Source organism: Castanea sativa, chromosome 12, assembly GCF_040712315.1.
Source record: "Castanea sativa cultivar Marrone di Chiusa Pesio chromosome 12, ASM4071231v1".
NCBI lineage: Eukaryota > Viridiplantae > Streptophyta > Magnoliopsida > Fagales > Fagaceae > Castanea > Castanea sativa.
Window position 1 is genome coordinate 16715101 of NC_134024.1, and position 16290 is coordinate 16731390.

Consider the following 16290-nt stretch of genomic DNA (forward strand, 5'->3'; position numbering starts at 1 on the left):
TAGACTGTTTTTGAAACTCGAGTTTGACAAACTCAAGTTCCAAGCAGTATGCAGCAATACTGATTGGAACTCAAGTTTGTCAAACTCGAGTTTCAAAAATAGTCTACTTAACTAATTAATTTCGTCTGTGTACTACTTTTCTAAAAAATTTCTAAAAACAAGCTATGCGGAAAATTTTGCCAAAAGAAGCGTCTCTCAACTAAATAAATGTCTAATTGGGTAACTTTAAAAAAATATAAGATCTAAATTTAAATTATAGAAAATAAACTTTTTTTTAAAGCTACATTATTTTATGCATTATTTTAATGCAATGACGGCTCTAGGAATTTTTCTCAACGTGTTCCTTAAAAAGCATAAATTACACAATCTAATAAAAAGAAAAATTCATATATTGACAACAACAATAATAAAAAAAACACGCAAATACATAAAGTTTATAATTGTCTTCTACGAGTTTCCATATTTTGAAATCATTGTATGATAGTCTCATTATCAATGCTACAAACTATATTTTTTTTCAATGTACACAACCAAACAATCATTCATCCATTGAATGTAGAATAAATTATGGAGCAAAATTTAATTTTATTAGCATAAAAAAAACTGTGGGTGTTCTAAATTTTTTTTTGAAAGGTAGACAAATAAAAAATTTTAAATTATTATATATAATTTTTTTTTCAGATCAAGGTGGTCCTGGGACCACCCTGGCCATAATGTGGCGCTGCCCCTGTTTTTATGATCTAAGAGCAACCACATCAGTTGTTGCAAAATCTTGTAAAATACAAAAAGTAGCTCATTTTTCACATTTTGACTAAAAAACACTCACATCAGTGGGTGTAAAACATTTTAATAATTTCTAATTTCGCTCATTTTTTTTCTCTCTCTTCTCCATCTACAAAACCAATGCATCTTCTCTCCCTCATCATCTTCTTCTTCCTCTTATACACACACTCCCATAGACACAAAAATAAAAATCAACCACAAAATCAACAACAAAATCAACCACAAACACCACAAAACCAAACACACCCACACACAGACACACCAACAGAGATAGAGAGAGTGGATTGACGCTTGTAAATCAGCACTTGTGGCAGATTGGCGCTTGTGACGGATCAATGCTTGTGGATCGGCGCTTGTGGCGGATCGACGAGTATCAGTTCTAGGATCGGCGCTTGTGAATCGGCGAATATCAGTGCTTGGATCGGCGAGTATCGGTGCTTGGATCAGAGTTTCAAAGAGAAGAGTTTCTCGCCGTGCTTAGATTGGAGTTTTAGAGAGAAGAGTTTCAGATGGGAATAGAGAAAGTCTCATGAGTGAAGAGAGAGAGTTTGAGATAAAATAAAATAAAACAAAGAAGCGAGGAAAATGATTATTTAAATAAAATAGATGGTAGAATAAATAAACTGATGTAGGTATTTTGTAAAAATAGGTGTGTAAAATAGAAAAATTAGTTTTTTTTTGTCAAAATAGACAAGAATTTGGCACGGACTGACGCAATTGCTCTAACCCCATAAAAATATCTTACTACTTCTCCCATATGTGTTAGTATTAATTATACACGTCATGTCACATAAATAATTTTGTATGTTTAGATCTTATTCCTCCACACTTACATGTATACAAAGTGTAACGTATTTTAATGACTTCATTTTTGTTCTCTCTCTTCTTTGGCTTGGATAGATGCTATCATGTGTCCAGCAATTGCTGTGTTTCTTGTTGGAACATGTGAACAATTGGATACGTAGCCGCCTATATAAGGAAATTGAAAAGCTAACCCAAGATTCCAAGATGAGGTGAGTCCTGTGACTTGAGTGACAAGACTTCCAATATGTTTTTCCCCTCCCTACATCTATTCTTCTATCCTATCCCTAATCTCTTCCAATCTAAGCATACAGTTGTAATTGAAAATTAATAATTTCCGGTCCAAAACATATCATTTTTATTGTTTATTTATTTTTAATAAAAAGGCTACACCTTTTCGCTTATAATCTATTGGTCCTTGTAATGTTTTTTAACAGGCTAGCACCTACTTGATTGCTTCCACAACTTTGAAGTGAAAGTATCCTGCTCCAGCCTCCAGCTACGACTTACATGACCACCAATGCAATCAAACAGCAATGAGAAGCTTTTGGTAGATTTAATTATATATATATATATATATATATATATATATATATATATATATATATATATATATATATGTATGTATAAAACCGAAACCTCTAACTTCTCCATAGTTTTTCACATCAGTATTATTTAAATTAATAATATTGCTATTAAAAGCGATATTTATCATTTCGAAAAAATAGAAACAATATTTATAATCCACCACATAACATATATATATATACACACACGCGCGCGCGCGTATTGGTATTTATGGTAAAACCGTAAAAGAGAGAGCAGAAAAAGTTGATCACCATTGTTTCATCCGGAATAGGATGTTTAAGCTACATAGAGTTTACCCTGTGCTTAAAATCTCAACCATTCAAGTTCAAACAAATGGTTTTATATTATGCCACGCCCTTTACATTTTAATACATACTAATTAATTTTTACGATAAATGGTTGAGATATTAAGAACTATGTAATTGAGTTACATACAAACTCTAGAGAATCTTTAATCCTCCAATGCCCTGTAGATATATTGTTGCGAAATTTTCTTAATGATTAGTTTTTGGAGAGCTTTATAAAAATAAAAATAAAAATAAAAACAGCTTCAAACTCTTTTATATTCTTGCATGTGATTGCATTGTTGAGTTTACACCCATGAATTTATCAAAGAAAGTTACACCCACGATGAAATACAATGTAGGGAGCAAAGTTGAGGTATTGAACAGTAGGGTGACTAAGCCAATAGGTGCATGGTGTCTTGCTGAAATAAAAAAGGTAGAAGATGAAAAAGGGCATTGGTTTACTGTCAAATACAGCAGTGGAAAGATGGAGAGCCACATCATTATCATTTTATAAATTTTTTTTTTTGTCTTATCTTCTTCTCCTATCAACTCAAACGATATGATCCATACAAGCAAAGAACGATAAAATCTACACGCCCAAATTCTGCCATCCACTCTAGCATTAGTCAATGTGTAGGCCAATGTTTTTCTATCTTTTTTTGCCAACCATATATTCTTTTTTTTTTTTTTTTTGATAATATTCTGCCAACCATTCAAATAACTTAAAAGCATTCATTTTACATTTTACACTTAAAACTCAAATGATATTTTTTTGTGTAAAGAATTATTGTAGTTCTTAGCCTGTATGGATTATATCGTTTGAGTTTTGTGTTTGTTTTGGTTGAATTGTATTTTTGCAAATAGAGCAAAGAAAACAAAACTTATTTTTTATTTTGTACACTTGCATGCAATGAATATATGAACAAGATGACTTCAATTAGTTTGCCAAACAATGCCTTCCAACTCTTTTTCACATTGCTTCATTGAATTAACATCTCATGTTGGATGGTGTATATGATAATTTGCAATGCTATAAGATGTTGAAACATAAGAAATTCTAGGATCTTTTGTTTTTGGTTTTGCATAGTAAGAGCATGCAACTACAAAAGGCAGAACCCACACATACACTCCAAAAGTACCACCTTAAATCAGATGTAGGGTGAGTTAGGTTGCTTAGATTTTTCTTCTCCAAAAAGGGTGCTTAGATTTTGGGCAAATGTGATTTTTATTTACTCGAAATCATTGGCAAAAACTATTTCACTTAAAATTGTTCATATGCAGGTTTAAAGAAAAGAGACGAGACTCTAGGAGGATGCTTGGGTGAAGATATATTGAATATATTCATGCAATGAGGTTAATTTATATGTAATAATTTATAATAGAGAAATGCGGTTAAGTTATAGGTAATGTGAAGTTGTATAGAGATTTGTTGATGCAAAACTGAATGTAGATTTTGCATAATGTTGTCCCATTGTCTTGAATCTTCTTTAAAAAAAATTACCGTCATTATTTTTATATTCTACTCTCCTTTTTCTTTTAGTTTATTCTTGCTGGTCTAATTAGGTTAGTATTGAAATTTGTTTTCCTTTAAGCTCATATTCTCTGTTAATTAGAATTTAGAGGTGCATGTTTAAAAAGCAGCCACACATTTGTTTTATTTATGTTACTATAAATATATGTGATTTTAAATTTAACTATCTCGTGCATCGCACGAGTTAGCGATTAGTTATTATAAAGTCAAAAGATAGCAAGAACATTATGCATAAAAATGCTGATTCCAGAACAGCATGTTAAAACTTAAATCCTGCAAACAAAATACATATCCAAGTTAATTCTGAATTTTTAAAATATATCGGATTTCGAATGATAAAGAACTTATAAGATAAAGGCTGCCCCCACTTTAAAAAAAAAAAAAAAAAAAAACCCACATAAATACAGAAGGAACCTTCTCTCTGTATCTTATGTGGCTTCAGCTTGGTGGGTAATAATGGCCTTTTCCAATGGGTTAGACAAGCAACATATTTATAGTTGCCAATAACCAAAAGGGTTGAGTTAGTCACAGTGACTTGGTTATTTAACTTCACCAAATCACCTCAGCGAATTGGAGAATCTTCCATATTTTCATATATATTATGGAGTGGCCTTGCATTGAGTATTCCTATGTTATTTTCCACCCATCTGTATTAACTGCCCAGGTGACTTCAGCAACTTCTTTAGAGATTCGACTATACTAGCAAAAGATGGGCGTTGAACGGGATCGCTGCCAAGCAAAATAAGCAACCATTAGAATTCCAATAAAATTCTAAAATAAACAGTAGATTGAATCAAGCGTATGAGTCTGTAAACCTCCAAAAGATTGGTCCACAAGCATTTCTCCAAGTGAAGCCTCGATATAACATGTTTATTAACCCAAAAACTTAAGTATATGAATTTGAGCCAACTTATGTTATACTTAAATAATTCACTTATGTGACTTCTTACTTGATATAGTACTTAAACCACACTCATAGGTGATATGTGTAAATCAGTGGCGGCTTCAAGAATTTTTCTCAGGGTGTTCTTTAAAAAGCATAAATTACACAATCTAATAAAAAGAGAAATTCATATATTGACAATAACAACAATAAAAAAACACGCAAATACATAAAATTTATAATTGTCTTTTACGAGTTTCCATTTTTTTTTTTTTTATACAAGATAGAATTCTAGTCTAGCCTAATCTAAGTGTATATGTGTGTGAAGCTCCCTCCTGGAGACTTGAACCCTGTCCCTTGCCCCCCACACCCTACAAGCACTTATACTTGTGGAGTGACCATCGCACCAAGAGTATGCGGTGGTTTCTATATTTTGAAATCATTACATGATAGTCTTATTATTAATGCTACAAACTACGTTTCTTTCAATGTACACAACTAAATAATCATTCATCTATTGAATGTAGAACAAATTATGGAGCAAAATTTAATTTTATTGGCATAAAAAAAAACTGAGGCTGTTCTCAAATTTTTTTTTGAAAGGTAGACAAATAAAAAAATTTAAATTATTGTATATAATTTTTTTTTCCCAGATCAAGGTGGTCCTAGACCACCTGGCCTTAACGTGGCGCCGCCTCTGGTGTAAATTCAACATTATTCTGCATGACACCATGCCGTGATGTTCTTATTTGCACCCTAGAAAACTAAAAATTCAAATGCAGTATCCTAATAGAACAAGACAGCTCCCTTTATTTTATTTTTTTTTAAAGTAAAATACTTCAAATGAACTAGGGGATTTGGGCACACTTACTCGGCCCAGCAAGATTCCATGAGGGATGCCAAGACTGGGGAGACATTCTGTGGGATAGTGGGTCTTCTATTTTGGAAAGCAACAGCTCCAACTACCTGGATCATGTCAACCAAGTTCAATGTGCAGCAGGTATTATGTTCATATTGATAAACACAAAAAAGAAAAACTGATGCTGAAGATATAAAAGGGTCAAAAGAAGAAGCAAATATGTAACAGTAAAATATATTAGATCTTAATCTTCATCAATTACCTGTGCAGGGCTAAGACCATTCCAGGGCTGTTGCATGGTTACCAGCTCCCATAGGATCACTCCAAAACTGTAAACATCAGACTTCTCGTTTGAGGGTTCTCCTCGAAGGAACTCTGGAGCCATCCACTCAGGCTGAAAATAAAAGCAAGAGTGTTACATGTTGATTGACGCACTGTGATAAACTTCAACCTGCAAAATATTGATGCAATTATTCTGACTTTGAATTGACAGTGAGCCTATAATTGATGATTGAGAACATTCATAAATGACAAGAAGGAAAAGTTAAACCCAGTAAGAGGGAAGGTTAACCATAGTGAATGAGGTAGCTGATTCTTACAGGGAAAACCTTTATGGGGTTAATAAAATATCTGTGCCCAACTTTGCAACCTGATATTCCATTTAATGAGACAAAAATCTGTCCCCAAAAATTGCGTCTGCTATAATGACACTGATTTGGGAAGAGACACTATTCAAAAGTAAGGAGCTCATGAGAACAGGCTGGGAGTGTTTACAACCAGTACATAAGAGATTTCAAACACCATTTAAATTCTCTGAAATACCAGTTAATGTTGCAACTGATGGAGTCAGAGACTTACTGTTCCAGCAACAGACTTCGATGATATGAAAGTGTTTGCTTTGAATCTGGACAAACCAAAATCACATACCTGAGCATAAAATGAAAGATTAATATAGTCAGTTAACAGGACAGTAGGAAATCCTGTCTTTCCCAAAAGGAAAATTGCATCCATTTGTTATACCTTTACTGTCCAATTTTTATCAACCAATAAATTTGGAGATTTAAGATCCCAGTGCACGACAGGAGGATTAAGACAATGAAGATAATTGATCCCCTTGGCCTGCATCCATTATAGCGTATAAATTTTTGCTAACAAAAAGCACTATTAGTAGCTAAAATGGGAGAATATATTTAGTACAAACCACATCCAATGCCATGCGTAATTTCCTCCTATTATCCATCATTTCACCAGAAGCTGGCTTGTGTATGAGGCGGAATAAACTACCCCTGTTCCACAAAGACCATGGATTGTCAATGGTTAAATATGCCACTTGCTTCTAAAGGAAAAGTGTGAAGAGGGGGAGGGAGTTTGAATGGTTACCTGGGCAGATATTCCGTCACTATTGATAGATGTGGACGCTTTGTAACTGCACCCATGAAGAGAACTACATTCGGATGCCTTACACGTTTCATTATTGCAACCTGAAAGCAATTTGAATCTCAAATTAAGCTAAGCCATTAAGAATCAAATTGGTAATCATGTTTTCTTTATATATTAATTTTTTGGTTATCTGCTCAATTTACAAATTGTATACTCATGTAAACATGCCCAAAGAACATAATATAACATTGTATAATCTATATATACTACACAGTGTGTCTAAGCATACCAAAGTATAATATTCTTACAGCATATAGTAGCCAGTATTCATTGATGAGAACTTATTTGAGGTAGATACTTTCAACAACTATGATATCTTGAACATAATAGGGCAACTAAACGAAAATTACAGGATCCTTAAAGATGTCAAAGATACATGAATGTATGTCCGGATCATGTATCACTAGTTCACTACAAAGCTATTATTCTTCACTTCAGGTAAAATAATGATTTGATGTCAAAACATCAATGTAAAGAAACCAAATGATCAGAAAACATCCAGATGCAAACAATTTGAGAATCCTTCTTCAATTTAATACTTATAGGAAGGTAGAACACCCCCCCCCCCCCCTCCCCCCAAAAAAAAATCCCCAAAAAATGCACAATTGAGGCTGGACTAATAAAAACTTATCACCCAATACAGGGGAAAAAAAAGAAGAAAAAAATAAAAAGGGTATAAGGAAAAATGCATGCATCTACTGGGATTGTGAAGTGGAACAAAGGCAACTGAGGCAACACAAATACACAATGCACAATGGTGACAGTAACAATTATGAATGTGTAGGTCGATAGTAGTGTCTCTTAACTCTTCAGTTATCATGCACATACCTCTCTTAGAAACTCCTTCAAGTCATCATCATCAAAATCCTGCATAGTAAGAACTTTGACTGCTACATCCTGCATTATAAGGGCCATATATTACTTACTACAGGCAAAATAGCATTACATTTTAGCAACAAAAAAAAAAAGGGAGAGGGAGCAGAGGGTATTTGGTGTAACGGGCATATGTTACATATGCCTGTTACACTATATTTTTTCTAAGGGAAGAGGGGAGAGGGTGGGGGTGGATGGGGGAAGTAGTGAAAAAATCTAAGCTAATGAAATTAAAAGGTAGAAATTTTAACTTTCAAGGGCAAGTAATTAACTATGCAGAAAATAAAAATGACCTTTGACCTTCTAACTTTTCCTTGGTTTTGACAATCTGTCCCTAAGAAATACCATAAATTGAAAAATACTTACAGACAGTCGAACAAAAGCGATAAAAGGTCATTCTACTAAACAACACTCATGTACGTGTCCATGTATACAATGTAGTAAAATTAAACAAGAGCTCAAACGATATGTATTTATGATATCAATCAACATAAAAGGATTGCCAATGCAGCACAGTTAAATTCCGGAATCAAACTTTAATTCATCCTCAACAAAGAATATATATATATATATATATATATATATATATATATATATATATTGATTTCCAAATCAGATGGTACAGGAATACTAACCGATCCATGCCATTCAGCACGATGCACGGTTCCAAAGGAGCCTGCAAGAAGGAACATAGAGAACAATACTTCAAGAATTGCCTACTCAAAGAAAAGTAATTTTTGAAATACTTGAAAAACGAAAAAAGAAAATTCCAGTTAGGAAAAAGCATAGGAAGTACCAGCACCAACGCGCTCTTTGATATGTAATTCATCCCATGATATCTCTAGCCAGTCCATTGCAAGAGATGGTTCAAGATTCAAGTACTTTGGGTTGGTTACAGAAGGAAATTTCCCTTGTTTAACAAGTCTTCTATCAACATCCTTCAGATCCGACTCACTCAATAAGCTGCCTTTTGGTTGCTTGACACTGTTTTTTATAAATGGACTTCCAGATACAAATATCTGTTGTGTGTTAGTTTGCTTGATCATAACTTTGTCTTCACCAACACTAATCCTAGACAATTCATGTAAAATTTGCTCAGGAGCAGAATCCAGAGATTCAGAAACACTGCCCTGGGAAGATTGCAAAGTTGGCCTGTTAAGTATGTAATGCTCAGCATTCCCTTCCAACTTAAAAGGTGTCAGAGATGATTCCTCGAAAGGTGCCAGAGAAGATTCCATTATTTGTGTACCTTCCCCACAACCTGCGAGGAATTGATTCTTAGTCTCTGTAAATAAAATTCAGCATCGCTATATTTTCAGAATAACACTGACATCTGACATTATGTTGATTAAAATGACTTAAATCAGACTACATTGACTGTCTTGTATCCAAGTAGCAGAAAAATCCTACAAGCAATGCTTTCACAATGTTGATAACTTGCTATACAATCATTTATACCAAACTTAGAAAAAAGTGATGAAAAAGTTAAAGCATCTACTACATTAGTCCAATCAAAAGAAAGCTAGAGTTTTCTAGGAGATAGCACTAAATAAATAAATAAATCGTTGAAAACCAAGATCAACTGCACCTCTTTCAGAAGGTAAAACCTCCAATGTTATAATTAGAGTAATTAACAACAGGCACAACATCAAATCTGGATTTTTATGATGAATAAGAACAGAAAGTTTTAGCTTAAAAGTTTAACTGATGAGGAATATAGTTCAAGGTACAAGCACAGGGGTTTTGCATGATGTATGCGTGCTCACTTTAGTTGCAACATTTTTTTTTGTATTAGAGAAACATCTGTCTACAGCATTTGATGCATTCCAAATTGAGTTATCTAAATCTTTCCCCTTTTCATTTTGGTAGGAGCTTTCTGGACACAAACATCTCAAGGTATCAATATCGTTACATTGATGCCCCCAGCTCAATTCAATCATATGTCTTTTGACCCTTGATGTATAAAGAAAAAAAAAAAAAAAAACTTTTTGAGATATGCAAAATTTAAGATACCTAAAAATAGAGGATTTTTAGGAGCACACGTCTGCTCCTCTGAGTTTAGAATTTGACAATATGATGCACTGTCCACCTGAGGTTGCTGGAATTCTTTTAGATGAGAAATTTGTAATGGTGAAGGCACTGAAGAAAGCAATCCTCCATTGATTGAGGAATCTGGACCATGAACATTTCCTGGTTCCCCAACTAGATCAACTACATATTCCCTGTTTAGAAATATAAATGGTTAAACAACAAAGCATTAAATATTTAGGGAAATGCTTCAAACAAGAATAGTTGAATGCTACATCGACCCCTATCATACACAAAATAAACACATAATCAAGTATTTGCTGTAGTCCAAACATGATTAAACTTAATATGATCAAATATAATGCTACATTACAAATATCAAGTTGGTGTATCTGTATATGTTCAAACATGATACAACCTAATAATTTATCTGCGACCATCCAGTGTCAATAATTACATTAATGAAAACGTAAACACCCTACACGGAGGAGAAAGGCTACTACAGAGGTTAATGTCACAGACAAATAAAATGACATGGCTCAAGGAAATAATTATATTTCCAATTGACATGTTTTTCGAAGAAATCAACTTGCTTAATCTTCTTGTAGCCTTTTTGGATTCTAAAAAACCTTTAATTTTTATTAGCAAGGAATGAGGCCCAGAAGAACAGGTAACATATAAAACCTTGAAGACTGCTTATTGTCCTTGATTTTGACAAGGCAAGAAGAGCGATGATCAGCCACACAGTACTTGCAGCCCCGAGCAATCCGACATGGTAAACCTATGTAATCTGCCAACTTCTGCATAGGAAAATATATCACTTGTTCAGTAACCAAACCTGCGGATGCATGCCTCTAGTAATTAATAGTCATCTAAATTAGATCTGCACTTGGAAGGATGATCAGGCCATTATAAGTACCCCCCCCCCCCCCAAAAAAAATAATAAAGAAAAAGAAACCACACACACAGTCATTCGAATACCATCTCCTTGTTATCTGCACTTGAAGAATGATCAGGCCCACATTAAACACTTGCCCCCACACAAACTGAGAGAGACATGAAGCAAAAATTGTTCAGCGTGCTTAAATACATTGCCTAAAGATTATAATAGTTGTATAGTACTTCAGAATACATTTTGGTCATATATTATGCTTATGCAAAATGGTTTAAGTTATAAAAAACAGAATAAGTAAACATTGTGATAGACTGATAGTGCCTTTGGTGCATATGCCACACTCATTGATTTGCTGGTTATCTTTTATGATATCAAAAAAAAGTACATGATTCAGCCATTAAAAATATTTTTAGCTTTAAAAAAGGATAAAGGCTTATAAAAAGTTGTTATCCAAAGCTAAGCTTAAATTTTCAAAACATTTGTAGCAGCCTAACAAAGTATGGAAAGGGATAGGCCTGATCACCTCATAAACACCTCATAAATATCATATTTTCACACAAATTTTGTCAGTTCACCGTGGAAGACTACAAATACCTCACAGAATGATCAGGGGATAGAAACTCCTAATGGACTGCTTAATAATTGTGGGTGTCACCTGTTGCTTCTATTTCAGTTGCATTCTCATGTGATACCAATGCACCCTGTTCAGACAGTCATACATGCTTAAAAACATCTTGCAGTTCTAAAACAATATTGTACTTTGTCCCCTATTTACCATAATATTACAACACAGATATGAACTTCCAATAAAATAATCAGTTTTTTAACCAATAATGATATACAATTTGCAAATGTTCTCTATCCTTTATTTAAAAATGAAGGTGCTAGAGTGTTTGCATACTAAAAAAAGAAAAGAGAAATGCTTAATTTGTCATCCTGAATGAATAAGTTCGAAACAAATGTGACCCCAAAAAACCCTGAATAACATATTCCACAAGTAATACATGTGGTTTAACATTAAATGCAACATTATAGGCATTAGAGACGAAGGAGTTAACTGGCACTGGCTTTCTGATAACATGGTAGATTCACAGCTGTCCAAAACCATAACCAGCTCCATTCACCTAGGAAAAAGAAATACTCAAGATAATAGGGGCATGTAGAGTACCAGATGGATGCTGGCCCATGTTTCTTGACTAGTATTCTAAACTACACTTCTAGCGGTTTCTTCAAGAATACTCTCAATGGTTGTAGCACATAAATTACCAACACCTCATTGAGACAGAACATATTTATACATGGTTGACTTATCATTTTTTTTAACATACAGTACCCATCTAAAACACAAATAAAACAATGTGAATGCCCTAATGCATTACTCCATTTCACCATGAGCATGCAGCCTGTAATATCACTCCAGAAATTACTTGGCACACAGACACCATCCGCCTCACTACACAGGTACAGAATATCTCAATGATCCCAGTTAGGACAGTTTATCTACGTACTGATGATTAAGCACGGTAAACTTTAAACCTTAAACCCTTGCCAACTGGCAACTTCTTCTAAATACCACATTAAAATAACAAATTACAATAATGAATGAATTATACTTAGCATATTAATTATTTTTCAGAACTTATAATGAGTATTTGTGATTTTAAAAACTAAGGCAGAATATGCACTGTTGATAAACCACACAGTGCATTCCATCACCTTGAAAAGAATTGCACGATGCCTGCAAAGTCCCATGGATAGACTGCCAATGGGGAGCACAATGCATTTCTGAAAATCCCTCAATCTCTTGCTGACCAATTTCCAGTGCATGTGGAGATCTCCATGCTCCACTGGAAAAGTGCCCCTTCAAAAAATTGACAAATTTCAAACACTTAAATCACAAAAGCAAATTAAAGGGGAAGGAAAACTATAACGTTGCTCCTCTAACAACGAGGGTAATTTCAATTGTGTCCCCGTACATTTAATGGTGTCAATTTAGTCCCTCAACTATTATTTGTGTTAATTTTTCCCTTCAATTTCAAATGACTTTTATCCTAAGAAATTGACTTGATTTTAATAGTTGCATGACGAACTTGACAATAATTAAATATATAGGGACCAAATTGAAACCATGACAAATGTATCAAAACCAAAATTGTAATTTGGCCAAAAATGTTCATAGTTCAAGTTACCAGCAAAGAAAAGTAGAAAACATTGAAAACCTACCCCATGTAAATAGCAACAAGTTTGCCTAGCTTCTTCACCAACATGAAGGTATCCTCTGAAGCATAATACAGTTCTTGTGCCTTATCTTCAAGTTCTTTAAGCCGAGAGTCCCCGCGTCTATCAACAAGAACCACCTCCATGGATGTCTCATTGGGATCAATTTCCTTAAGCGACATCAATGGTGGCAACTGTCTACCTTCCTCCACATCATTGCACATCAGCCACACATATGGATTCATTCCCAATATGTTATAGAAACCGTCTGATATCTTATCAGTGTAAGACAAGCAACCACTAACCTGAAAAATGACCCAAGCAATTCATATGCACTAAAAATGACATTTAGATCGGCTAACACACATAATCAAAATATTCCAATAAATGGTAGGGCTGGTTAATTCATGAAAACTTAGAAAGCACTACCAAGAAGCCCAATTAATGAAGAAATGCAATTATACTTTGGACACACCATGGCTTCTTACCTGCAACGAAGTAGTAGATATGTATAGTAGTACTAAATACTCAAGATCAAAAAGGGGCGACCCAAGTTCGGAAAATAATAATATCTGCCTCAAAATGGATCTATCTTATGGTTTAAATCAAATATTAAAAATCTAAAATTATATTCAGTAATATGACCAACTACAACAATGAAGACACTCTTTGGGTTGAGGTCTGTGGATAAAACAAAATCGATAATAGTATGCACGCTAGACATAAAAACGAGAAAGTGTCTATTCCAAGATTCAGATTAAATATTACAAATCTTAAAAAAAAAAAAAAAAAATTATACCACATAAAAATTTTATGATATGAACACCAAAATTGATGAATCCAGTTGGGTTGGTCGGGTTAGGCGACTATCAAAAGACTAGGTTTAAATTAATCCCGCTTGCGCGAAAAAAACAATTAATATCTTGAAGTAACAATGATAAAAATGATCATGGACATCATAAATTTAAAGACTAGAAAAAGACTAGGTTTAAATCTCATTTACGCCAAAAAAAAAAATTCATGTCTTGAAGTAAAGATAATAAAAATTATAGTAGAACCGACACCATAAGTTAAAAACTAATGTAGCTACAGTGGTATCGGTTCTAAACAAAAACAACAATGATAGGCACGTGAGACATATATAGCATGAGAGGGAGGAAATGTGTATATATATACCCAGAGACGATAGGAAACAGTTTCAGCATCTGAAACTTGAGGTCCACTACTCTCAACCACAACCACAGGCATTTGAGAAGCAAGACTAGCCTGAGAAGCGAGTCTCTTAGCCAACGAAACCTGTAAATAGTAACTTTGCTTCGCTCTCTGAGCCAAACTCTCCTCCTTAGCCTCCACCACCTCCTCCTCTTCTTCTTCCTTCGTCGTCGCCGCCGAGTCCTTAACACCGCTCGCGCTCGACGACATGTTCCCATCATCAAACGTCGTCGTTCCAGAGAACAAGCTCCCAGCATAACTGCTCTCATCAGTACTCGAAAGCCTCGGCAGCGAAAGTACTTGCCGATCCAACAACTCCAAGCTCTTCTCAATGCCACGTGGTGGCTGCTGCTGCTGCTGCTCTGGTTGTGGTTGTGGTTGTGGTGGTAGCAAAAGCTCGCGATCACTGTGATCTTGATCTTCGTCACATGGAAACGAAGATTTATTGTTGCTGCTATTATTCACGTGAAGATTGGATCGAAGCTCGGTTTTCTTCTCAACTAACCAGTCATAAAAAGCAGCGAATTGTTGCTTTTTCTTGTTGCTCTTGGTTTGGTGATGAGAAAGGAACGTGTCCACAACGTCGCTCGTGAAATCATTTCTGTCACTTTCGTCGACGAAAGTGCTTTTGCTTGTGGTGATGGAACTGAAGGAGTTGTTGTTGATTTTTTGCTTCTCGTGATCTAAGACTTGTTTGGACGACGATGACAAAGAAGAAGAAGAAGAAGAAGGAGAAGAAACTGGCTCAAATCGACGGTCTGGAAATTGCCTCGGAAAAAAGTAAGTGGTTCTGTGAGGCATTTTTTATTTCTCTTCACGGGTCTCACAGGATCACTCACTCACGCGCTCGCTAATTCGTTCACTCTCTCTCTCTCTCTCTCTCTCTCTCTCTCTCTCTCTCTACCTGCACATATCCATGGAAATGGAAAATCGGACGCTGAGTGAATACAAATTCCCGAGAATCTATTTTCACAAAAATGACCGGTTTTAGAGACAAAGCGCATTTGCTAGCTGCGCCGTACAACGAAATCTTTTTACACAACAACTGGCTTGGCCATAAAGGAAGAAAGAGAAACAAATTTTTTTTTTTTGCCGAATCGGAATTGGAAAACCGCCAAGCCAAACAGAAAAGCTTATCAGAAGGAGGTGATAACGTTATTAAAAAAAAAAAAGAGAGAGAGAGGATAAAAATGAAGGATTCCTATTAGGTAGAAAGGGCGGTGGAATAGAAACGTGAGAGAGAGTGGAAATGGGTTTTGCGAGACTTTGTTTTGTTTTGTTTTGGTTTTGACTTATATATTTTAAGCACAAAACGGTTGGAAATTGAATAGAGAGGAAAAAAGTTAGTATATATAGAAGGGGGAAGAGTGAAGAGGAGAGTGGATACACAGCTTTTTGTATAGAGAGTACACGTAAAGTGTAGGATGAAGGTGGTTGCGACACGTCAAAAGAGAGGTTTTGCACCAAAAGGAGTAGGATAGCCCATAGAGAAAGGAGTTGGAAATTTTGGAAAGGGTTTTGAATTTTATTACAAATTGGGATTTTTAGTTGGGAGTAGGAAGTATATGGGCGGGTGAAAGTTTTTGTAGTTGGATAGGTAAGATCTCAGTCTTTGGATAAGATATGATATGACATTGACAAAAATAAAAATTTTAATTGATAGTACTATATAACTGTCTTAATCCGGGTTTGGATTGCGTTGAAATGAAATTTTTGTGTATTTTCATCTTTGTCGGTGGGTCATGTGTACTATTTATGGGACCCATAAGTTGTCTAATCCAGCAAATTTTTTTATTAAAATTAAATCCCACAGTACTATTTACATATTTAAAATTTATTTTACTACACTATTTTCAATTTTCAGCAATAATCGGTATCCAAACAGATATATAA

The 16290-nt window shown here is 34.6% G+C and overlaps 1 protein-coding gene across 2 annotated transcripts; it reads right to left on the minus strand.

The window, feature by feature from the left end:
- Positions 1-4232: 4232 nt before the first annotated feature.
- On the minus strand, positions 4233-15761 carry LOC142618458 (serine/threonine-protein kinase CTR1). 2 transcript variants are annotated; one of them, XM_075791400.1, is made up of 16 exons: positions 14362-15761; positions 13192-13490; positions 12685-12829; positions 11039-11119; positions 10758-10873; positions 10059-10267; positions 8842-9306; positions 8681-8721; positions 8001-8069; positions 7113-7213; positions 6934-7018; positions 6753-6851; positions 6591-6659; positions 5995-6126; positions 5745-5839; positions 4233-4719 (listed from the first exon to the last, which is right to left on the minus strand). In XM_075791400.1, exons 1-16 carry the CDS (start codon positions 15196-15198, stop codon positions 4623-4625), a joined length of 2940 nt encoding a protein of 979 aa, XP_075647515.1. In that variant the 5' UTR covers positions 15199-15761; the 3' UTR covers positions 4233-4622. The 2 variants fall into 2 exon arrangements, with proteins under 2 accessions (XP_075647515.1, XP_075647516.1); XM_075791401.1 differs by lacking the exon at positions 11039-11119.
- Positions 15762-16290: the final 529 nt, after the last annotated feature.